This window comes from Oncorhynchus clarkii, chromosome 22 (assembly GCF_045791955.1).
Source record: "Oncorhynchus clarkii lewisi isolate Uvic-CL-2024 chromosome 22, UVic_Ocla_1.0, whole genome shotgun sequence".
Classification (NCBI taxonomy): domain Eukaryota; kingdom Metazoa; phylum Chordata; class Actinopteri; order Salmoniformes; family Salmonidae; genus Oncorhynchus; species Oncorhynchus clarkii.
The window spans coordinates 8,087,208-8,111,647 of record NC_092168.1 but is presented as its reverse complement, the minus strand read 5'-3'; the positions used below and the strand labels follow the sequence as shown (position 1 = coordinate 8,111,647).

The window sequence follows — 24,440 nt, the reverse complement described above, 5'->3', positions numbered from 1 at the left end:
CTGCTCCTTAGACAGAGGTGATCACGTACTGCTGGAGCGGGACTCCAACACCAAAAGGGATTGGACTTGTGGTGAGGAAAGGCATCCTACGGGCCAGGGGTTTTAGTGGCCTTCCAGTGGGATTCTATCGTCTTGAGTTATATTTTTCTATTCTTCACCGACTTGGTAGGTGGCATCTTGGAGCAACTGTGCCTGTGTTTTTTGGGTGGTCTTTAACCTCGACATAATGTTGTTGTTCGTAAGCTATTCAAAGCGGATTCATTGATGCATGCATAAATGCCTCTGTTTGCTACTCTTGTACATCATAGGCGTTTTGACTCTTAATAAATGTAGCATTCATTTGATTTCAGTCAATAATATGCCGTCAGGAAGTTAAACAGTGGAATCAATATGGAGAAATAACAACGTGCTTTGCAGACCTGAGTTCTCTTTTCCCATGGGTTCATTATGTGTCAGTATTTGATTATGTTTTTTAATGCATGGAAATAATTAGTAGTTAGAAGGAGCACTGAGGGGGGAGGTTTTGTTCTTGTGCCCCACTGAAAGCATTATTATTGTCCTCACAAAGCAGACATTGTTATGGCGGTCCTTGCTCGGAACTAATAGGCCAATCAGAAGTATTGTCATTTTACATTTTGGATTCAGACCGTAAGCTAACCTTGAGTAATGTAAACTGCATTTTTCCCTTGAAAATACTGGATTTACCTCTGTAGCCTCATTGACTAGGTAGACGGACTGTCATTCCTTGTTTTGTAATCACTGATAGCAGTAGCTCTGTCATAGACCACAGCTTAGTTCAATATAGCTTTTGAGTTCTGCATATCAAAAGCGAGGCCTCTGTCTGTCTGAACTGTTCCTCAGAAGGTAATTGCTGCCATAGACGACTGAAAGTGTTGAATGGCCAAAATAATTAAACTCACTTGACGAAATGGATGTACGAACATTATGGTATGACCTCGGATGCCACTATCGGTGCACTAAAGATTTGTTATATTAAGCCTAAGGCAGGACAGTGTCCGGATTCTGGAACTGCGTCTTCCAATCTTTAAAAATCTTGTCCTCACTGTTTGTCTCCAGCTCTTACTAAGAAATACGACTCTGCAGGCCAGCAACGTTTAAAATAGTGTTGATTTATTTTTGCAGGTAGTTGGTGCCTACATTACTTCACTTTCCTGATATGTGAGCTCTCAACTGAACATAAAATGTCACGAGATATCCCAACATTGTTGACACATTTCTTGGTCTCAAAGTTTCACACAGCCATAATAAACATAGACCAGCTATGGTTGCAAAAGGCAATGGTAGACATTGAACTTTCTCCTACAGTATAAGAAACCATTTTCTTCTGGCGTCAAGTATGTTGAAGCTACTAGGATTTCTGGTTTCAGATGAGGAAACCTATCTTATTTTGGGACATATCTATGCTTGTCTCCCACCCCTCTTTACAGGGTCATAGGTTTATACTAGCGTGCCAATCATGAATAAAAATAGACTGAAATAGATGGTCAGAGACTGTTTTTGCTTGTCCACACAATCCTATGATGCTGTACTGATCAACAGCATCAGACACCAGCAGGACTATCTATGCCTATCAGCATGTTTCAATTGTCCTCTTAAGTGATCAAGTGTTTATAGACTCCAATAAGTTTAGCACACAAATAGGTTACTAGTCACGGTTCATTTAAGGGTATACTTATTTATTTGCGGCTGAAAAGCAGCGGGCCTATCCTTCAGATTAAAAAAAAAAAAAAAAAAAAACTGATTTGACATGTTCCCGTTGACAGAGAACTTCACAGCATTTAAAGCTATGAATAGTGTTTGATATAGGGATTCAATATGTGCTTTGCTGTCATAAATCATATTACGTAAGTGCAATATCATCTCCAGCCTGACTCTTTTTTTTGCTGACGGTGTTCTGCAGTTTTCATTCAGTTTGATAAAGTAGCATTTGCGGCTGTTCAGAGACCCGACTTTGTCTAATGCATGTTGAATCTGTTTTTAATTGGATTAATGCTGATTAGGGTTCACACCGCATACCAATTCAAAAACCTGAAATGATTGTGAATGAGAACTTTACTCTTAATGAGTGCCCCCTGCGGGATTCCAAAGCGATGCTTTACGGCAGGGTTTCCTAAACTCGGTCCTGGGGATCGTTTTGGATTTTGCCCTTGCACTTCACAGCCGATTCAAATAATCAACTAATCATCAAGCTTTGCAATTTGAATCAGCTGTGTAGTGCAAGGGCAAAAACCAAAACCTGCAACCAGGTTTATGGTGCTTTGATAATGTATGTTCTACAAACCCCAAATAATATTTAGTGCTTCTGTAGTGCAACGTGAAACTGTACGTCCACGCTTCCCTAAAACCAGAACACCAGAGCTGAGGTACAGCCATCCCATGAGGTGTCCATGCTGGCTTAGTGCACATTAGCCTTGGTGCTATGTGTGCAGTGTTAACAGTCTGAGGTGTCAGAGAGTCATTACCCTAACCATGTTTTACACACAGACCAACATACATCTGTATTCTCCCAGTCTTTAATTTACCATCCACAGGAATGGCTGTAATTGATTTGAATGATTCTCCTGTGTTGGAGAGGGACTGTCTTATTCACTAGAGCACCTGCATTCTCATGGAAAATATAATTGTGAATTCCCTTTGTACTGGATGTGTGCTGTCACTGTATAAGAAACAGTTGCAATACAGAATGACTCACCCACTATCCCTGACATGCTGTTGATTACAGAACACATGAATAGTCTACTACAGGGTTTCTCAAACTCGGTCCTCGGAGCACATTTAGTTTTTTTGCCCTAACACTACACAGCTGATTCAAATAATCAACTAATCATCCAGCTTCAATAATTTGAATCAGCTGTGTAGTGTTAGGGCAAAAAACTAAACTTGAACCCCTTCGGGTCACAAGGACTGAGTTTGGAAAACGCTGGTCTTCTGTCAATGTTAGATTTACAAGCTCATTTGACAGTCATTCACAGGGATGTTTGTGTACCCTTATTTTATAGTAATGCCTGTACTGTAAACTCCTTGTAAGCTATATTTAAAACATAGTTGCCCTTTTGCTCTTATGCATGTTTTACAGTCAAAAGCATACATTTTATGTCCGACGTTTCGACAGACAAGCTGTCTTCATCAGGGTATAATGACAAACACTGCGGGGTGACTCATTTATATAGTGTCAAAAGACACACACAGGTGTCTGTAATCATGGCCGGGTGTGGCCTGATGTCATTGGTTCATTATCATATACTAAAATAGCATACAAAAAACATAAATGGATAGCGCACGATCATAGATACAATTTCGCTACAAACATTTACAATAGCAAAATCACAATAACCACAAGAATGGCTTCAGATCAAAGTTTACGTTAAGACCGAAGGGAGCAAGGGTCTTTAAATTAAAGATCCAGGCAGCCTCTCGTTTTAACAATAAATTGTCGAGGTCACCCCCTCTCCTAGGGAGGGTGACATGTTCGATGCCAATATAACGTACAGACGAAATCAAGTGGTTTTCTTCCAAAAAGTGGGCCGCAACTGGGTAAGTCAAGTTTTTGCACCTAATGGTGCTACGATGCACCGAGTTACATATTATTAATTCACGCTTTGTTTTACCCACATCATTTTTACCACAAAGACAAGTTATAAGATAAATAACTGCCTTAGTGGAGCACGTGATAACACCTTTGATTGGGATCTGTTTCCCTGTTTGGGGGTGTTTTGAAGGATCTACATTTTTAAGTGCCATTGCAATTGAGCACAGCCGTTACACTTGTAGCTTCCATCCAGTAGGGGCGCAAATAGACGTTGTCCAGGGATATCTTGGGGTGGTAAATCAGAGTTTACCAATTGATCTCGGAGGTTTCTGCCCCGTGAGTATACGACCAAGGGAAGGTCCGAAAACACATTACTATCGTCAGATCTTAGAATGTGCCAATGTTTGTGAATGATTCCGTTAATTTGTTCAGAGCACTTTGAATGGCGGGTAGTTAGAATGCAAAATTGCTTCTTCAATTTTTTGGGAGGGGACATCTGAGCTCCTAGAGTGTGCGGCTCTCCTTTATTTATTGTTTAAGTGTTCCACTCCGCTAGCCAGCACCTCGCCTAAATAGGTGTGCGTTCCTTTTGCCTCTAGATTACAGTCAAAAGCATGCCATGTGATTGCACTGTTCCAGTTATAAATGTACTCTGTAGCTGTAAAATAGATCTGCTTCTTTTAAATCTGTGTCCCCTATTTAAAATGGTGAGAGAGAGGTCTTGATATTGTAGCCTCGCAAGCCGCCTGATCTCACAAGCTTACGTGAATGTTGGCTCTGTGCAGCGGCTTGCGAGACTATTGACATAGAGTAATGCAACCCTTTATTTTATAAGCATGTTTATAATTGCCCCCATGGAAACTCAATGCTGGTAAAAGAGAACACTAGCTGTGTATAGTAAATTATCTACTGGTGATATAGGCTAGTCAAACCATAATATTGTGTATAGCAGTGTTTCACAAACTATGGTTAGCGACCCCATGTGGGGTCACCTGATTTAATAAAAAAATGGGATCGCAAGAGAAACCCCTCTCCCCAAAAGAAATGTTGCGCTTGGTTCAAAGAACCGGGTTATGTCAGTAACCTCCAATATAAGCTAATGTGGTTGTAATAAACAGAACGGTTTCTGTTTCCTGCCTACAGTGGCTCTATCATCTGAACGGTTTAAGATACAAAATAAAGATAAATGAAAAATAAGATTCTCAGGAAAACGTATGCGTCTTCTGTTTCCCTCTACAATGCCGCGCAGGACACATTAGAAGAGAGTGGACAAGACCAGGCTCTAAATCGGACTAATAATAACATTATCAATGATGAAGTTTATTTTCTACACAGAATATCATACAAAATGATAGCCTGATGATCTTCTGAACTTCCCAATACCTTTCTGATGCATTTCAGTCACTTCAAACCAAACTTCCTTTAGACAAATACTGTCAAAAGTACTGTCAGACTGATTTGTAACAGACTGTCATAGTACCAATTTAATTATTATTTTTCACATGGTGGGATGGAATTGTTGTCTGGGGATCAAAATAAAGTTGCAGGCCCAAAAACGTTTGGGAACCCCTGGTGTATAACATAGGCTGTGGGGTAAATGCTATAATTAATGACTGCCGTTTCCTTAGCTGCTGGCAGCGCAGGTGTGACTACCAGGGTAGGACTTCTTGAGGAAGCTGTGAACCCAGAGGAACAGGATTCACTCTGAAGACTCAGATCCCATTGACACGACCCACTGGCGCCGGGATCCACTGACACCAGGAGCCACTGACACCAGATCCCACTGGCGCCGGGATCCACTGACACCAGGAGCCACTGACACCAGATCCTACTGACACCAGATCCCACTGACACCAGATCCTACTGACACCAGATCCCACTGACACCAGATCCCACTGACACCAGATCCCACTGACACCAGATCCTACTGACACCAGATCCCACTGACACCAGATCCTACTGACACCAGATCCCACTGACACCAGATCCCACTGACACCAGATCCTACTGACACCAGATCCTACTGACACCAGATCCCACTGACACCAGATCCCACTGACACCAGATCCCACTGACACCAGATCCCACTGACACCAGATCCTACTGACACCAGATCCCACTGACACCAGATCCCACTGACACCAGATCCCACTGATCGTACCCATGGCCATGTCCCAGCAGGCAGCTGTCTCCAAGCAGCAGGACAACGCCTTCTCCAGCGGGGTATGCAGACACACACATTACACTATGGAAATGGTCATACATTTATCAATGTATTCTTCAATTACCAGTTTTAGCTCATATAGACTTATTGACAAACCTCTTCTAACCTTAGAGGCTTCTGACAATGTCGGTGATAATATTTATTTTATTTTATTTTCGTTGATTGTCCAAGTGTTTGAATTCTTTGTGTCCATTCTATAATGAGCTAAAAGCATATTTTTATTAATTGTGTGTGTGTGTGTGTTTCATCATGCTTGTTAACCCTGCCATGTCATGTGTGACTGTACGACCATTCCATTTTTAATGAGGTTGCATAATACGGGATATTTACAGTAGATAATTATGACCATGTTTTACATTAGTCACTATCATGCAAAGAGTCAGAGTGGCGTGATTGTTGTGATAGCCACTGATGGCTTTGTGGTGCTATATTAGTGGAAAGTGATGACAGCTGACTAGTAGGAGAGTTCAGTGGCCCTGCAGGCCCAAGGAAGCACGACTCCTCTCATGGGGCTCAGAGTGGAAATGGGAGCAGACAGGCAACACAATGGGGGATCTGTGCCCCCTGCAGGATCCCATTAGTCATATTCTAGATCTCAAAGCTGTCAACTGGACTCTGCAGGGTGGGCAAAACAACTATCTGCCTGGACAACATGCTGTGTTGCACCACCCAAAAAGCAACCAACTAGAAAGATTGCTCTGCCATTGTGTAAACAAAATGCCACATGCTGTCAGGAGGCATACACTGATGTGTGTGTGTGTGTGTGTGTGTGTGTGTGTGTGTATGTGTGTGTGTGTGTGTGTAAACACACTGCAATCTAAGTAATGGCTGCTCCAGTATTTTCTATTAACTTGCAGAAGTCTGTAATGAAACCCAAGCTCAATAGCCTATTAGGCATCTGTCTGATCCCAGGCCATGTAGAAGTGCAGACAGCTAATGATGTTCCACTGCTTCATTAGGTCATGGAGGAGTCTGAGGTCTGCTCTGTGCCTGGGGGGTTCGCCAGCGTCAGGGCACAATTTGAGAACCAGGAAACTGCAACATCGCACAATGTCTCCCAGTTCCACTTCCACCGCAGAGCTGTGCAGGTACTGTAATTAATGCAGGCTAATGCGATGCATGGGGGAACGTGCAGATATAGTATGACCTACGCTGGTCTAATTCCAGCCTACCATCCATCCATCCACACCACTGTGTTCCTGCCCTCATAACTTCCCCTGCTGAGTGGAAGTCACTCACTCAGTGAGCAAGCACAAATCTTGGTGAATATTGTATGATTGAAGAGGCTGGGGAGATGCCCTCTACTACTATATTATCTTTTGCCTAGTCGTGCTCCAAAGGCTCAAGTTACAGATGTTAGATTTCATGCAGATCCCTGTAGACTGTCTGTCAAAACACTTGGATTTCCCACTCTAATTGCTGCTGCTTTGAATGGGACTGTTTCTATAGCTGGGAATCCCAAGCTGAAGTGGCACAAAGGGGCATAAAACAAATGAAGTCGGTTTTTTGTCCCTTTATGCATGGTGACAGCTGCTGTGTGTGATTTAAGGTGAAACATCCATGGAATTGTCCTCCTCGTCTGTCATCCTCCCTTTGTCTGTGATTAGTATAATTTGACTGCAGTAGGCCACATATTGTTTTCAGTGATGCACAGTCTATCTGCTGCTCTTTGAGCATTCGTTAAACTCAGCCACTTTCAGTGCTGGGCTGTCAATAAGTGGGAGCCATTCCCTGCTGTGTGTGTGTGTGTGTGTGTGTGTGTGTGTGTGTGTGTGTGTGTGTGTGTGCCTGTGTGTGTGTGTGTGTGCCTGTGTGTGTGTGTGTGCCTGTGTGTGACACCCAATGTCTTCCATCTCACAGGAAGTTCAATTGAACTCTGAGGTGACAATGAGGAGCACTTCCAGAGACGTCATCCCAGCCTCTCAGCAGGCTATTTTCCACCAGGATGAACAGGTACATTTTGACCTTCTGGATTTCTCAGTTTCATCACATGACAGTGAAGCTGTGCTGACCACCCAGATATGTTTGTCTTGGCTATATGTGTTAACAATGGTAAATCTGTGTTTTAAATCAGTTGTTTATTAGAGAACAACTCTACAGACCACAGCCAGCACACTGACAATAAGGAAGACCTAGTAGAGAGTGGATTAACTCTAAAAGGCTTGATTCGTTCTTCAGTTAATCGCCATTACATAACACAGATTCACTTTCCATGTCCCCATACGCTTCAAAATAGGTGAGGATTTTTCTAATAGACGTGTCTTTCTGATTCAGGTCACGCATGAGGAAAACAGCTTTACCTCGATTTATGACAACAACCATAATGATGAAAGAGGTAGGATGTTACTACACTATATGCTCATTATATCTTACAGTATGCGCCATCATTAAGATCAAAAGCACTGTTCAAATGATTCTAAATTCAATCATGTGAAGCAGATGGACTAATCTGTAGGATTATGTTGTTCTGCCCTTTTTGAATCTTTAGAGGAGGAAGGTCCTAGACTTACAACCAAGGAATTAAGAGATCACTTTGAGAGAACCATTGAAGAAGCTGCCCCAAGCAAGCCAATGAAGGTAATTCGACATGGTTAATTAACATGCTTTGTCTTAAACACATTTTATTTCAACGGACAAAAATTGTATAATTTTTGGGTTAGGTTACTGTACACAAACCCTGCTGCTTTTTATCCCCATTCCTGAAAAAAGTTATTAACTTTATTTGAATGGTAATTAGTAGCAGTGTAGCTAATGTGTAATTACAGCTTGTTAATTAAATAACACTAGGAAGTTTTTTCCCTTGTTTTCAACATTATAAAAAGGATTTTATCAAACAATGTTTGGGCACCAATCACTCAGTTAATAACGATGAGATTGAATATTGACAATTCGTGATAAACAAAGAGTTGGCATGCTAAACAAGCTATACATGTCATGTTTGCATTTAAATGTTGTTTCATTAAACATGTCGGGCACCTCTAATGACAATAATTATTTTCTTCCCAAAAAGATTGGCCGAGCTGACATCAATAGGTCGCATTGGGCTTCAAATATATCAGAAAAACCAGTCTCAGCAAGGGAGATAAAAAATGTATCAAGTGCGATACAGAATTTCTCATCGAGTGAGATACATAATGTCTCAGCAAGTGATATATGGGAAAATGCTGCTACTGAAGTGACAGAGGACACATCTGCTATTGCAGTTGACTACGAGGACACTGACTATTTCCCTCCACCACCTCCAGAAGATTTAGAGTACTTCCCACCTCCACCCCCAGACTTACTGCAGGTCCCATCAGAAAGTCCAGATATGCCAGTAGAGTGCTACTACTCACCTGAACCCCCGGAATCTGCTTACCCTTCTAAACGTCCACTCAGTAGACAGGAATACTTCAGGCAGAGAAACCAGTATGAGTTGAAACGCCTTTACAAGCATATACATCCTGAGGTGCGTAAAAACTTAGAGATGTATAGTGATGTGGCTGAGTATGAAAACACCCGACCAGAGAGTCAGGAGGAGTTCACGGGGGAGACAAGGTATATATACGAGGATAACGGTAGCAGCCCCAACGACTGCATTAGCCCAGAAGAAGAATACCTGGAATGGGATGAGATCCTCAGAGGGGAGGTGCAGTCAATGCGCTGGATGTTTGAGAACAAACCTCTGGATGCCATCAAAGACGACGCCTCAAATGAGGATGATGACCAAAACATGGAACAGGAGATGATTGTTGGGAGTGATGTAAGAAGCAAAGCATGGATGTTTGAGACCAAGCCCATGGATGCATTGGGATCAGACAACATAGCTTTAACTAAATATAGACACAAGTTCAATACGTTGGACAAAGGAGATGTCCGTGCTGCAGCCTGGTTGTTTGAAAACCAACCCATGGAGACCCTGAACAAAATGCATGGCGATGAAGAGCTAACCAAAGAGATAGTGTTTACCCAGGAAGATGGCAGCTCTACCATACACATGCTTGAATCTCAGTACATGGAAACGTTAGGTCACACTGAGACCATTGATGACAGTCACCTCCTGAGTCTGAGATCAGTGCTCGAGGAAATAAAGGGAGAAGTGAAGACGATCACAAGCACATTTGAGACTCAGTTCATGTGCGTCCTCATGGGACAGTCAGGCCAGATGTTGGAGATAACATCTATACGCAAAGTGGAGACTGAGAAGGGGGACACTAAAACATCTACCTGGCTTTTTGATACCCAAGCCCTGGACATGGCTAATAAACCTGCTGCCCCAGTGAAACTTGTGTGTAGCCTGTCCATGGAAGACAACTATAAAGGAGATGTTCCCCGGAGTAGATGGTTGTTTGAAACAAAGACCTTAGACTCCGTTAATGAAGATGAATGGGAGAGCTCAATGCTGCAAAAGGAAGAGATAATTGGAGCCGATGTGCGAAAACACTGCTTAGCGTTTGAAACTCAGCCAATGGATCCTCTGAAAGATGACGCAAATGCTAGACCCCCAACTATCGGTGGTAATGTTAGGTCTGCGAGACACTTCTTTGAAACTAGTCCCGAGGCAGCTTTGACGGACCTCAATGAGGTAGGGAGCCTCAAAATGTTGGTGGCAGCTGAAAAACACAAGGGTGATAATAGACCCCAAAAATGGATGTTTGAGAATGAACGACTAGAGGACATAAGAGACGAGAAGAAGGGGATTATTCGCACTGTGAACCTCGAAAATCTCACTGAAGATCAAGCTACAAGCTACAACGCAGATGTCCGTAAGAATTGCATGGTATTTGAGACTCAGCCAATGGATACTTTGAAAGATGATTCGAATGCTAGAGCCCTGTCCAAGGCGGAAATTGTCAGAGGTAATGTCAGATCAGCGAGACATTACTTTGAAACCACTCCAGCGGACAATATAAAAGACCTTGCTGAGGTTGGGAAGCTACAGAAAATGGTGAGACTCGATGAAGAGAAGGGGGATGTGAGACACCAGAAATGGGTTTTCGAAAGTCAACCCCTGGAGCACATTCAAGAGGAAAAGAAGGAAGTTATTCGAACCATTAACCTGGAGGAAATAGATCAAGTGGATGTCTCAAACTACAAGCAAATGTTTGAAACCACAGACTTAACCAGATGGGATGAATCTCAAAAGATACTCGTGGAGGGTGTAACATGTGGCTCTGTGAAATCTAACAAACATCTGTTTGAGTCTACACCAATGTACGCCATGCAAGACAGCTCTGGCCATTACCATGAGGTTAAAACAGTGCGTCGGGAAGAGGTTGTCAAGGGAGACGTAACAAGCTGCAAATGGATGTTTGAAACATGCCCCATTGACCAGTTTGATGAAAGTATCACTAATTATCAAGTTATTAAGGGAATATCCAAAGAAGAAGTTGAGTCTGGTGACGTTAAAACTGCCAAGTGGCTGTTTGAAACACAGCCTCTTGATGCAATTAAATACTTCAGCAATATTGAAGACGAGGAAAGTAAAACTAAGGAAAGTGTTGAGATTGTAAAAGGGGATGTTAAAACTGGTAAGTGGTTATTCGAGACTAAACTAATGAATGTCCCATATGAGAAGGAGGAGTTGAAGAGTGAAAATGAGAGTGAGGAGATACGCAAAGGAGATGTAAAAATATGCACATGGTTGTTTGAGACACAGCCACTTGACACTATCCGAGATGAAACAGAAACTGTTCTACAAACATGCACTGTGAATCAAGAAGATGTCCAGGGCAAAGATGTACGAATGGCTCGTTTTTTATTTGAGACGGAGAATCTTGAGAACATCACAGGGGAGGACGAGAGCTCTAAGAGGGTTACAGAGATTGACATTCAGTCAGGAGATGTCAATAGAATGAAGTATATCTTTGAGAATCAGTCCTCTGATATCATGACCTCAACATCTGAGGAGTTCATGCAAAGGCTCAAAACTACACAATCAACTACACAATCAGAGGACATCCAGAAAGGAAATGTGGTGAACTGCAAGTGGCTCTTTGAGAACCAGTCCATAGATGCCATACGTGATATCCAAGAAGAGACTCTGGACTCCCGCACTGTGACTGATGTACAAGGAGGTAATGTGGACAAAGGTCGTTTTATTTTTGAGACGTACTCCTTAGACAAAATCCAGGAGGTTTCCTCAGAGATAGATATTACAAAGTTGCAGAAAATAACTTGTGAGGAGGAAGAGAAAGGGGATGTGAGGAACTACACCATGATGTTTGAAACTCAGCCTCTTTATGCCATTCAAGACAAAGAGGGCCATTATCATGAGGTCACCACTGTCACAAGCGAGGAGATATTGAAGGGTGATGTGATCGGGTCCCGGTGGTTGTTTGAAACCAAGCCTCTTGATTCTATCAGTGATACAGATGAGGTCTATATCATCAAATCTGTCACACAGGAGGATGTTCAGAAAGGAGATGTTACTTCAGCCAAGTGGAGATTTGAAACACAGCCACTTGATACGATTGCAGAGGATATAAAAATGTCAGTTAAAACTGTTGAAGATATTCAAGGAGGAGATGTTAGAATGAATAAACAGCGTTTTGAATCTGATGTGCTGTCACAGAAGTCTGTGCGAACAGTTAATGTGAGTGAAATCCAGAAAGGTGATGTTAGGACAGCAAAATGGATGTTCGAAACTCAAACAATGGATAAAATACGTAGCCAGAGCGAAGAGAATTTAATAGAAACGGTCATGAAAGAGGAGGTGTTAAGGGGAGATGTTAGACAATCAGTGTGGCTCTTTGAACAGAATCCCCTTGACCATATAAAGGAGATAGATGAGGAAGATACAGTAGTTATTCAAGAGGAAATCCCCAAAGCCGATGTAAAGACAACAACATGGCTGTTTGAAACAACTCCGTTCCATGACTTTAATGAGAACAGTGTTGAGAAGTCGGAAATCCTGGGTAAAAGTATCAAAGGAACCCTTGAAGAACTTTATAGCCAGAAAATCATTAATTCAAAAGGAGTACTCATTGAAGCAGATGAAATTGGGGACGTTAGAATGGCAAAATACCAGCTAATGAATAAGGATTCTCCAGAGATCCAAAGAGAGGAAATCATCAGCGGGGATCTAAGCAACATTATGATGAATCTTTTGAACCGTCGGGAAAGAATTGAGAGGGGGGTAGTGGTAGAGTCAGAAGAGAAGGGTAATATCAGTACAACAGTGCATCAACTGTTCAACCAAGAGAGGGGCATCAGTGTGGAAAAGGAGGAAATATTAAGAGGTGACATCCAGGAAGCTGTAAACAATCTTCTCAAGGAGGGAGGATCTGCTAAACGTGGTATACTCCTTCAAGAGGATGAGAAGGGAGATGTGCGAATGACTATATATTCTCTTCTAAATAAAGAAGAGGACATCAGTGTTGAAAAAGAGGATATAGTCAAAGGCAATATAAGAAATGCACTCCAAAGACTATCCAACCCAGAAAGCCAAGAGCAGATGAGGATAAAGGTGGACGAGAACGAAAAGGGAAACGTGAACTTTTACTCCACATGCATTGAATCTGGGGCGCTTGACTATCTCAAACAACTCCAGGTAGAGCCAGATGAGACTCTACCTGAAAAGGTAGAGAAAGAGGAAATTATTAGAGGAGATATAAAGAGGACAAAACTCATTCTTGACAGTAATCGAGCACAAATTGAACGTACAGTAGATGAAGAGGATATAGTGTGCGGAGATGTTCACAACTCAGTCAAGGTTTTCATGACTGAACCCACACACTCACTGGATGGCCTACAGAAAGAGGAAATTGTGAGGGGCGATTTGAAAGCCGCTATGAACTCGCTGTCTCAGTTTGTAAATCAGACAGTGGTTGTAGAGAAAGAGGAGGTGGTAAGAGGTAACATACACAAAGCCCGAAGACACCTCGAGTTGGCTCAAACACGGCCCAAGGAGGTGGAAAAGCCAGAGATTGTCCGCGGCAACATCAAAGGGGCATTGAGGTCCCTAGAGAAATCTACAACCTCCAAAGTTGAAGTTTTCATCGAAGATTTAGTACCTGGAGACATCAAAGGTACCTTAAAATCGCTGGAGAAGGCAAAGCAAACAGTCAGGGCTATCGAGAAGGAAGAGATTGTAAAGGGTAACATTCATACAGCCAAGCAATGTTTACAAGAGGCTTCTAATGACAGGAGGACATGTCAACAGGAAATGTATGTTCAGGGAAATGTGAGAGGCACTATTGAGCTCTTATTGGAACCACCAGCTTCTCCAAGAATGACACGGAGACCCAGCTTCGAGGGTGATGTGAAAATGTCCATTAAATCACTCTACGAGACACATGAGGTGCAAGAGGCAATGGAGGAACAAACTCAACCAGAGAAAGAGGAGGTGATAAAGGGTGATGTTAAAGGCACAATCAAATCCTTGCTAGAATCAGCCCAGCGTGCAGCTCCTAAAATCAGAGTGGGAGCTAGAAGGGTCAAAGTTCCTGCGAGCTCTCCATTGCGCTCACAGCAAGGAAGCCCTCTATTACGTTCACAGCAAGGTAGCCATGAATGTTCTGTTGTAAACAAAACTGAGAGTGAGACACTTAAAAATAGGTCTCAAAGCATTGAAGCACAAAGAAACCTACGGCGAAAAAAGATGGCTAATTCAGTCAAAACAGAGAGCTCAACACCAGAGAATCAATCCCTCTCAACTCAAAACACAATCAATACATCTGAATCACAGACTACTCAACAATCAACGGAAGTAATACAACACACAACCATCACTCAAAACCATGGTATTAAAACATTGGAGACTAAGTTCTGTAACCTCAATTCAAGTAGAAAGGGTTTGATCAGACTAGATAAAACCAAAGTGAAAACAAATGTTCTTACCCCAACACGGACATTGTCTGAGTCTGAACTTTCTCTCCCTCCCCCACCTCCATGTGATGATCAATCATCCCTAACCCCAGCCTCCTCTATCAATAGGCTGGACTTGGACCTTCCTCCTCCCCCAGCTCCTCCTCCCCCACCACCTGTTGAGACTGATAATTTCCCTCCCCCACCAACACAGGATTTCCTTCCACCCCCACCCTCACAGTATGAACTGGACTCTATGTCATCCCAGACACCTCATCAATCACTAGCTAAAGCCACAAAAGTTACTGTCAAAAAGGTGAAAGGTCCTGTATTGCACCAAGTGTCAAAACTTGAGCCAACCAGTCAGATTCAGAAAATTCAACACGTAACCTCAGACAAATATTCAACCATAGCCAACAAATCTGTGATGGAAATCAGCCAAACTCAAATTGAATCAACATCATTTTCATCAACAAAAGTTTCATCTGAAATCCCAAAACCACCAGAATCACCACGACCATTAAAGAAAGTTTATGTTGCCCCTATAAGATTTACACATCCACCCTCTCCCCCTCCCTTCCTGAAATCCACTCAATTCAAAACTCCATTAATAAAGGCAGAGAAAAAGTACAGAAAACAGAAAGTGGGTAGTACATCGCCTGCTACACTGAGTCCCATTTTCATGCATGAGCCAGTAACTGCTGCCCTTGAAATGCTCTCCTCTGAGACCAGAATGGAGCAATCAAACAAGAGCATGATGTTTGGTTTCACTCAAGAGAATGCTGAAAAGACTGTGACCAATGTCAAGTCAGACACACTGTCATCTGATTTTTCCAAGCACGCCCAAATCTCAGAAACTCCTTCAAGCATGAATTTGATCTCTGCTGGGAATGGGCACAATCTCCCTGAATCTGCTGTTATTTCTGCAACTAAACACCATATTGTCTCTAATGAAACATCCAAAGTCTCCTCCATTCAGCACCAGACATCTATTTCCTCCACAAAGCAACAGACAGTTACTGCAGCTAAACAACAGGTATCGTCAGCATACACAGAGCAGTCACACTTTGCTGTAAGTAGCTCTCAAGTCCAGATCTCGACCAGTGATGCTAAAAAGGTTGAAAATGTGAATGAAGATGTCAGAAAAGATGTCAAAAACCTCAAAACCACCCCTCAAGTCCAGATCTCGACAAGTGACGATAAAAAGGTTGAAGATGTCAGAAAAGATGTCAAAAACCTCAAAACCACCTCTCAAGTCCAGATCTCGACAAGTGACGATAAAAAGGTTGAACGTGTGAATGAAGATGTCAGAAAAGATGTCAAAAACCTCAAAACCACCTCTCAAGTCCAGTTCTCGACAAGTGACGATAAAAAGGTTGAACGTGTGAATGAAGATGTCAGAAAATATGTCAAAAACCTCAAAACCACCTCTCAAGTCCAGATCTCGACAAGTGACGATAAAAAGGTTGAACGTGTGAATGAAGATGTCAGAAAAGATGTCAAAAACCTCAAAACCACCCCTCAAGTCCAGATCTCGACAAGTGACGATAAAAAGGTTGAACGTGTGAATGAAGATGTCAGAAAAGATGTCAAAAACCTCAAAACCACCTCTCAAGTCCAGTTCTCGACAAGTGACGATAAAAAGGTTGAACGTGTGAATGAAGATGTCAGAAAAGATGTCAAAAACCTCAAAACCACCTCTCAAGTCCAGATCTCGACAAGTGACGATAAAAAGGTTGAACGTGTGAATGAAGATGTCAGAAAATATGTCAAAAACCTCAAAACCACCTCTCAAGTCCAGATCTCGACAAGTGACGATAAAAAGGTTGAACGTGTGAATGAAGATGTCAGAAAAGATGTCAAAAACCTCAAAACCACCCCTCAAGTCCAGATCTCGACAAGTGACGATAAAAAGGTTGAACGTGTGAATGAAGATGTCAGAAAAGATGTCAAAAACCTCAAAACCACCCCTCAAGTCCAGATCTCGACAAGTGACGATAAAAAGGTTGAAAATGTGAATGAAGATGTCAGAAAAGATGTCAGAAACCTCAAAACCACCTCTCAAGTCCAGATCTCGACACGTGACGATAAAAAGGTTGAACGTGTGAATGAAGATGTCAGAAAAGATGTCAAAAACCTCAAAACCACCTCTCAAGTCCAGATCTCGACAAGTGACGATAAAAAGGTTGAAAATGTCAGAAAAGATGTCAAAAACCTCAAAACCACCTCTCAAGTCCAGATCTCGACAAGTGACGATAAAAAGGTTGAACGTGTGAATGAAGATGTCAGAAAAGATGTCAAAAACCTCAAAACCACCCCTCAAGTCCAGATCTCGACAAGTGACGATAAAAAGGTTGAAAATGTGAATGAAGATGTCAGAAAAGATGTCAAAAACCTCAAAACCACCTCTCAAGTCCAGATCTCGACAAGTGACGATAAAAAGGTTGAACGTGTGAATGAAGATGTCAGAAAAGATGTCAAAAACCTCAAAACCACCTCTCAAGTCCAGATCTCGACAAGTGACGATAAAAAGGTTGAACGTGTGAATGAAGATGTCAGAAAAGATGTCAAAAACCTCAAAACCACCTCTCAAGTCCAGATCTCGACAAGTGACGATAAAAAGGTTGAACGTGTGAATGAAGATGTCACAAAAGATGTCAAAAACCTCAAAACCACCCCTCAAGTCCAGATCTCGACAAGTGACGATAAAAAGGTTGAACGTGTGAATGAAGATGTCAGAAAAGATGTCAAAAACCTCAAAACCACCCCTCAAGTCCAGATCTCGACAAGTGACGATAAAAAGGTTGAACGTGTGAATGAAGATGTCAGAAAAGATGTCAAAAACCTCAAAACCACCTATCAAGTCCAGATCTCAACCAGTGATGCTAAAAAGGTTGAGGATACAAAAACAGATGCCAAGAAAGATGTCAGAAATCTAAAAACTAAAGATTCCCATAAATCTGAGGACAAGAAGAACAGGGATAATTCTGCATCCCAAGGACCCGAAAAGGTTTCTGACCAGCCTACCAAAACAGAAAAGGTAACCCAAGAAACAATTGTCAAAGCAGTCAGATCATCCTTGGAAGGCAAAAATAAATATGATATTTATGTATCACAAGCACCTGAGAAGGTTCCTAGTCAGTCAATTAAAGTAGAAAATGTAACCTCAGAATCTAATGTCAAAACAGGCAAAAAGAAGGCCAAAGGGCAAGAAAAGAAAGTAGAAGTAAAATACATGAAACAGCCAGATGAAACTAAGAAGGAAATAATTTCACAGGTGAAGGATGTCACTAAGGTAAAGGTTTCTAGTGAGCAAATGCATCATGAGACTGAGGACAAAGTCAAGGTCAAGGAGGACAGTCAGAAAGCTCTTGCTGTTAATGACAACCAACCAGCAACTCCAACTCCCGCAAGAAAGAAGAAGAAGAAGAAGAAGAGGTCAAAAGCCTCTGCAGAATCAACTAAATCTGTTTCTGAAAGTTCCACTCAAAGTCAGGAGATCACTGTAGTGCAGATGCACAAAGCCCATCAAGAGGAGCACATTCAGGTACATAAGGAAGTGATTATCACTGAAAGCAAAGATGAAAGCAAAGTTCATCAACGTATCCAGGAGCAAGGAACAGTGAAAGTCGAAAAACAGGTCAAGGCATCGCAAAAGAAGAAAGAGGTGACCTCAAACCAGCAGATTCAAGACAAACCAAAGGAGGAATACAGAAATGTTCCAGTGAAAGTGGAAAGTGGAAAAATGACAAGCCAGTCAGCACAAAAGGATCCTGCGAAGCCCTCAACAGGGAGCACTGAGGATTGTTTAGAGGGAACCCACACTACTCTGGAGAAGCATGAGAGTAAACCTACTTCTGAAAAGATCATTGTTGGTGGGGCAACTCAAAAAATACATAAGATAAGTATTGGCTCTTCAAAAGTGGAAAGTAAAAAGACATCACATGAAAGCAAAAAGCAAGAGTGGAGTGTAAAATCTATTGATCGTAGCGCACCCTCACCCTTACTACGGACGCGCTCACCCTCACCCACCTTTATTACCATTGAATCTACCCAGAGAACGGCTTCATCTCGGAGAATAACCCCATCACCTATCCCAATGCTCAGACCAGCCACTCCCCCAACGCCTCCCCCTCGCAAATTGGAACCTCCTACATCACACATCAATAGGGCCACACCCTCTTTCACCTTTTCTAGAGCAGAGAACTTGGCGTGGATAAAATATACTACAGCCCAGCTTTCTTGTGGAGTGACGCCACCTCCGGTTCCACTTCCTATGCAGGTCACAGAAAATAAATCTGACATTGTGGAATACCCCGCATCATTCTATCGGCAGATCAAAATTGAGGAACAAACTGAGGAAACTTCTGAAATGCTAGCGATGACAATTGTCACTGCCAAAAAACGTCCCAAAAAATTATATGAAGAGGATCAAAAGGCTGCTGTGAAGGTGACAAGTGGAAGGTCATTCCCTCAAATGGATAAGGAAGACATGGACGCTTCAGAAATGTCAGACTCATCAATGGTGACTACATCAGTGAGAGACAAGAGGGAGTTTTTTGAAGAAGCACAAAAAGCGGCAGAAAATAAGACTTATGTGCGAAAGGATCCCATTGACATACCAGAGCGCTTGGGCCCAGACATGGAGGAGCCCAAAACAACAAACCGAGACAGTAGGGATGAAACACAAAGCACATCTGAGAAGATCGCAGAGAACAGCACTGAAGTAGTGGGATCTACAGAGTCAACCGAAAAAGAATTGATGGAAGCTTCAGAAATGTCAGAGTTGTCAATAGTGACTACCTCAGTGAGAGACAAGAGAGAGTTTTTTGAAGAGGCACAAAAAGCTGAAATAAATAAGACCTATGTACGAAAATACCCTATTAATGTCCTGGAGCACTTAGGTCCAACCATTATAGAGCCTGAAACAGAAAACCAAGAGAGGAAGGAAGACGTACAAAACACAACTGAGAAAATCACAGAGAAAATCTCTGAAGAAGTGGGATTTATGTGGGATGACCAGTGGGTGTCATCTGCCATAGAGGCTATGGAAACTTCTGAATTGTCAGACTCATCATCAGTGAGAGACAAGAGAGAGTTTTTTGAAGAGACTCATAAAGCTGAAATAAATAAGACCTATGTACGAAAAGACCCTATTAATGTCCTAGAGCACTTAGGTCCAACCATTATAGAGCCTGAAACAGAAAACCAAGAGAGGAAGGAAGACATACAAAACACAACTGAGAAAATCACAGAGAAAATCTCTGAAGAAGTGGGATTTATGTGGGATGACCAGTGGGATTCAGCTGCCATAGAGGCTATGGAAACTTCTGAATTGTCAGACTCATCAGCAGTGACATCAGTGAGAGACAAGAGAGAGTTTTTTGAAGAGACTCATAAAGCTAAAGTAAATAAGACTTATGTGCGAAATGATCCCATTGACATACCAGAGCGCTTGGGCCCAGACATGGAGGAGCCCAAAACAACAAACCGAGACAGTAGGGATGAAACACAAAGCACATCTGAGAAGATCGCAGAGAACAGCACTGAAGTAGTGGGATCTACAGCGTCAACCGAAAAAGAATTGAAGGAAGCTTCAGAAATGTCAGAGTCGTCAATAGTGACTACATCAGTGAGAGACAAGAGAGAGTTTTTTGAAGAGACTCATAAAGCTAAAGTAAATAAGTCTTATGTGCGAAGGGATCCCATTGACATACCAGAGCGCTTGGGCCCAGACATGGAGATGCTCGAACCAGAAAACCAAGAGAAGGAGAACCTTCCAAAGGTGGACTTGTCTGGATTAGTCAACAAATTTGAAAAACCAGAAGAAAAAGTTTATGTCAGAAAGCCTATCACAATGAGAGAAAGACGTGGGAGTGAGACAGAATACACAAAGTCTGACATAGAAGATACAGAAACTCAAGAGGAGCAAATGCATACTTTGGACATCAAGGCTATTAAAAATGTTTTTGAAATGAGTGAGCAAAGTCCATCTTTCAAAGACGAGAAAAAACAACTGGATGAGCTGGAGTCAAACCTGAGTGAAAACACAACAGATAGTTCAAAGCAGGAGAACACCCAGGAGACACAGAGGGGCTCCGGGCAGATTTCGCCCCTGCCTTCCCAGAAAGAATTGCAACAGGTGTCAGCAGACCCAACAGACTCTGAAACCAAGTTAGTCACAGAGCATTTCGTGAACTTAGATGAATTAGGCAACAAGACAATTGGATCACTGAGCAGCACAATGGTTTCCCAGCACTCAAAGAGTGTAACAACCGACCATCCCCCCTTCTCATATGCTGACGTGGTAAAAAAAAAAGTTTCTCAGGTGGCGTCATCTGAAACCCCAGATGAGGCTTCCACTGAAGAGTTGCTGAGGAATTTCCACGAAACATGGACGGAGAGTGAGAGTTTTTTCAAGAGTCTCGGCTACAGTGTCTCAGAGGAGAGAACATCACATGTTGTGTCACATCAAACGAAGACTATTGTTACTGGTAAAGAGTTGTGCTGCCTGCATGACAGAACTTAAACGAACTGTTAATAATGGCATGTAAAAATGCACCCTCTGATATTCAATGAGACCAAACATATTTACATGTGCCTGCTTTAACATGGTGAGAGATTATTGTGAATGAAAAAAGAACAAATGCGTCAATGAATAAAACATGGCAAAAGAACAAGACTTAAGCATGCCGGAATAGCATCTCACACATATACAATATATTGTAACGATCCAATTTAAATACAACCCTTCTTATTGTTGACCTTCAAAACCAACACAAAGTACAAGATTGGGTCGACACTGTTGGTTCTGCCCTTGAATTGCGTTCCATTGCAAAACTAGACAGATAGCTAACAACTAAATCTTGAACATATTGTTAGCTATCTGTTTAGTTTGGCATGGGAATGCAATTCATGGGCAGAATAGTGAAAAACGTATATTTTCCAAGGCTGAAGCGTGACAAGAAATTAACTGCACTGAAAGAACTGCACTGAAAGACCTGCACCGTAGCGTTGTTTTTAGCTGCTTTTATGCTTGCAGAGCGAATCCTCTACTTCCTGTTTCCGTAGTCTTTCTAAGATACCGGTAAGCTCCACTAGGGGGCGATAAACACCATGGAACACAATGAAAATGCATCTTAACCAATGTAATAAAATAATATGTTACCTTCTAACAGGATGGCAGCACACTGTTTGTTATCAGTAAATAATGTATTTTTTTGATTGTGCCTATAATGTGATTGTGCCTGTTTGATGATTTACTATACTACGCATGGTCATGTAATTACGCCTTGATAACATTTCTTAATAACTGAGTCATTGTATGTTGTGATTAAAAAAAGGCTATAATGGTGTTCACTTTTCTCTGGCAGACTCGAGTTCTCAAGTCGGAGCTTTGCACTGTGTGTCGGAGGAGGGTCTATCCGATGGAGTCTCTAATAGCGGACAGAAAAAAATTCCATAAATCTTGTTTCTGCTGCGAGTACTGCAGAAATAAATTAAGGTAAAGTATATATCAACCAAACCAAGTGGAGTTCAAAGTACTGTGAGTGGATTTTTGCTGTGAACTGGTAAGCTGTGCTTGAATGGTTGTGGTCCCAACAGTTTGTTGCTGCACATAAGACACCAATTCTATTGTGGTATGTTTGCAAATTAAGCAGTAAAAAGTTTGACATGTTTGTGGAATCTTGGAATTAATTGTAGCCCTTCTTCACACTTCACTGTTTTGAAAAATAATTAGTTCTGTCTCCTCCAGCCTTGGCAACTATGTCTCTCTCCATGGACATCTGTACTGTTTACCGCACTACAAACAACTATTCAAGTCCAAAGGGAACTACGATAATCGATTTGGTCAGACACCTCACAATGAAAAGAATGTCAATGAAAATGGCAGACTCATCACCTCATCAGAGCAACTTGATTGGAGGTATTCACAGAGCAGCATAGGCTCAACAGAAAAGGACACCCTTGAAAAAGAATTTATGAAATCAATTGACGAGAATAAACTCAATTGTAATAAGATGTCTGTTGTGTGGCCTCCACAAGCCCACTCCCCACAGAAAGCCTTTAAAGTAGAGGATGACATAAAGCTGACTAAGCCACAATGGCCTCCACAGGACAATTCCCCAAAGTCACCCAAACAACAACACAGAAAAGCTACTTCCAGGAGCTCTCTTTGAAAGAGAGCATTCCCACCGCCATCATGTATGCCACAGGAAACAGAAGAAACTTTAAGCAGTCGATGGTAAGGCAGCCTATGAGGGCAAAAAGACAGTTGGAACTGGGAAAAGTCTGAGACTGAAGGACAAAAGGGCAGTTGATACGAAGGGAATGAATGGTAGAAATGGTGTATGTATTTAGGTGTGTGAGAGTGGAAGAAGATGGATCGGAAAGTACTGAGGGTCAGAGTGAAAGAGGAGTAGAATGACAGATGGAAACATGGAATGTTATGCTTAGAAATGGCACAGCCTCCCTCATTGGTCATTCAAGATTGATCATTGAAGACGTTAGCTCCAGATTTCACATGGAATTGACTCAGATTACTCATGTTTACTTGATCTCGAAAATATGTGTTCAATGTGTCTCAGAAATATTTGACTAATATCTTTAGGGTAATGTAGTTTAATTAGTTACATTTATATTTATCAATAAGTTTAAGTCCATGGAGAGACCATTGAAGGTTTCGAACACAGTCATCATTTTCTCTTGGCTATTTCTTTCAACATACAGTATCAACATTTTTACATTGACCTTTTTCTAGCACCTGGTGTGCAGCCTAGTAAAAATTATCTTGGAAATACTTTGTTTTTAATATATATATACAGTATATATCCTATTAATTGGTGTTAATCTTGTTTGTTTTGGACATTTGTATCCTATTTTAAAGAGCAAATATTTTGCAATGCACATTAGATTCTTTAGATTAGACTACCTTGCTTTATACAAGATAATTCCTGATTCTTTCATCCTGTCAGGCTGGTTACTCAACAACAATTCTTTCAAATGTATTGCTGATCCAAGGGCAATAAAATCATTGAATTGGATAGTCTCAATTGACTTATTTTACATACATTTTACACAACATTCATACTAAATCTGTATAGAAACATACTGTATGAAAAACAGGTTTTGCAGAAGTGAAGATTTCTCCACACATACACATTTCGTGAAGCTATATATACAAAAGTATGTGAACACCCCTTCAAATTAGTGGATTCGGCTATTTCAGCCATGTATAAAATTGAACACACAGTCATGCAATCTCCATAGACAAACAATGGCAATAGAATGGCCTTACTGAAGAGCTCAGTGACTTTCAACGTGGCACCATTATAGGATGCCACCTTTCCAACAAGTCAGTTCGTCAAATTTCTGACATGCTAGAGATGCCCCGGTCAAATGTAAGTGCTGTTATTGTGAAGTTGAAATGTCTAGGACAACAACAACAGCTCTGCCATGAAGTGGTAGGCCACACAAACTCACAGAACAGGATTGCAGAGTGCTGAAGCGCGTAGTCTGTCCTCGGTTGCAACACTCACTACTGAGTTCCAAACTGCCTCTGGAAGCAACGTCGGCACAATAATTGTTTCCATGGCCAATCAGCCGCACACAAGCCTAAGATCACCATGCACAATGCCAAGCGTCGGCTAGAGTGGTGTAAAGCTTGCCACCATTGGACTCTGGAGCAGTGGAAATGCGTTCTCTTGGTTGCCAGGAGAACTCTACCTGCCAGAATGCTTAGTGGCAACTGTACAGTTTGGTGGAGTTGGAATAATGGTCTGGGGCTGTTTTTTATTGTTCGGGCTAGCACAAAGCACGGTCCCTTAGTTCCAGTGAAGGAAAATCTTAACTCTACAGCATATCGGCTACATTATCAAC

The 24,440-nt window shown here is 41.8% G+C and overlaps 1 protein-coding gene across 4 annotated transcripts; it reads left to right on the top strand.

The window, feature by feature from the left end:
- Positions 1-23,603, top strand: LOC139380273 (xin actin binding repeat containing 2b). Of its 4 annotated transcripts, none has more exons than XM_071122833.1 (10): positions 1-165; positions 5,179-5,773; positions 6,734-6,862; positions 7,635-7,727; positions 8,049-8,109; positions 8,263-8,351; positions 8,785-15,768; positions 15,847-21,055; positions 21,935-22,065; positions 22,318-23,603. In XM_071122833.1, exons 2-9 carry the CDS (start codon positions 5,714-5,716, stop codon positions 22,024-22,026), a joined length of 12,717 nt encoding a protein of 4,238 aa, XP_070978934.1. In that variant the 5' UTR covers positions 1-165; positions 5,179-5,713; the 3' UTR covers positions 22,027-22,065; positions 22,318-23,603. The 4 variants fall into 4 exon arrangements, with proteins under 4 accessions (XP_070978934.1, XP_070978935.1, XP_070978932.1 ...); XM_071122834.1 differs by having other exon boundaries at positions 8,785-16,123; positions 16,406-21,055; XM_071122831.1 differs by having other exon boundaries at positions 8,785-21,055.
- Positions 23,604-24,440: the final 837 nt, after the last annotated feature.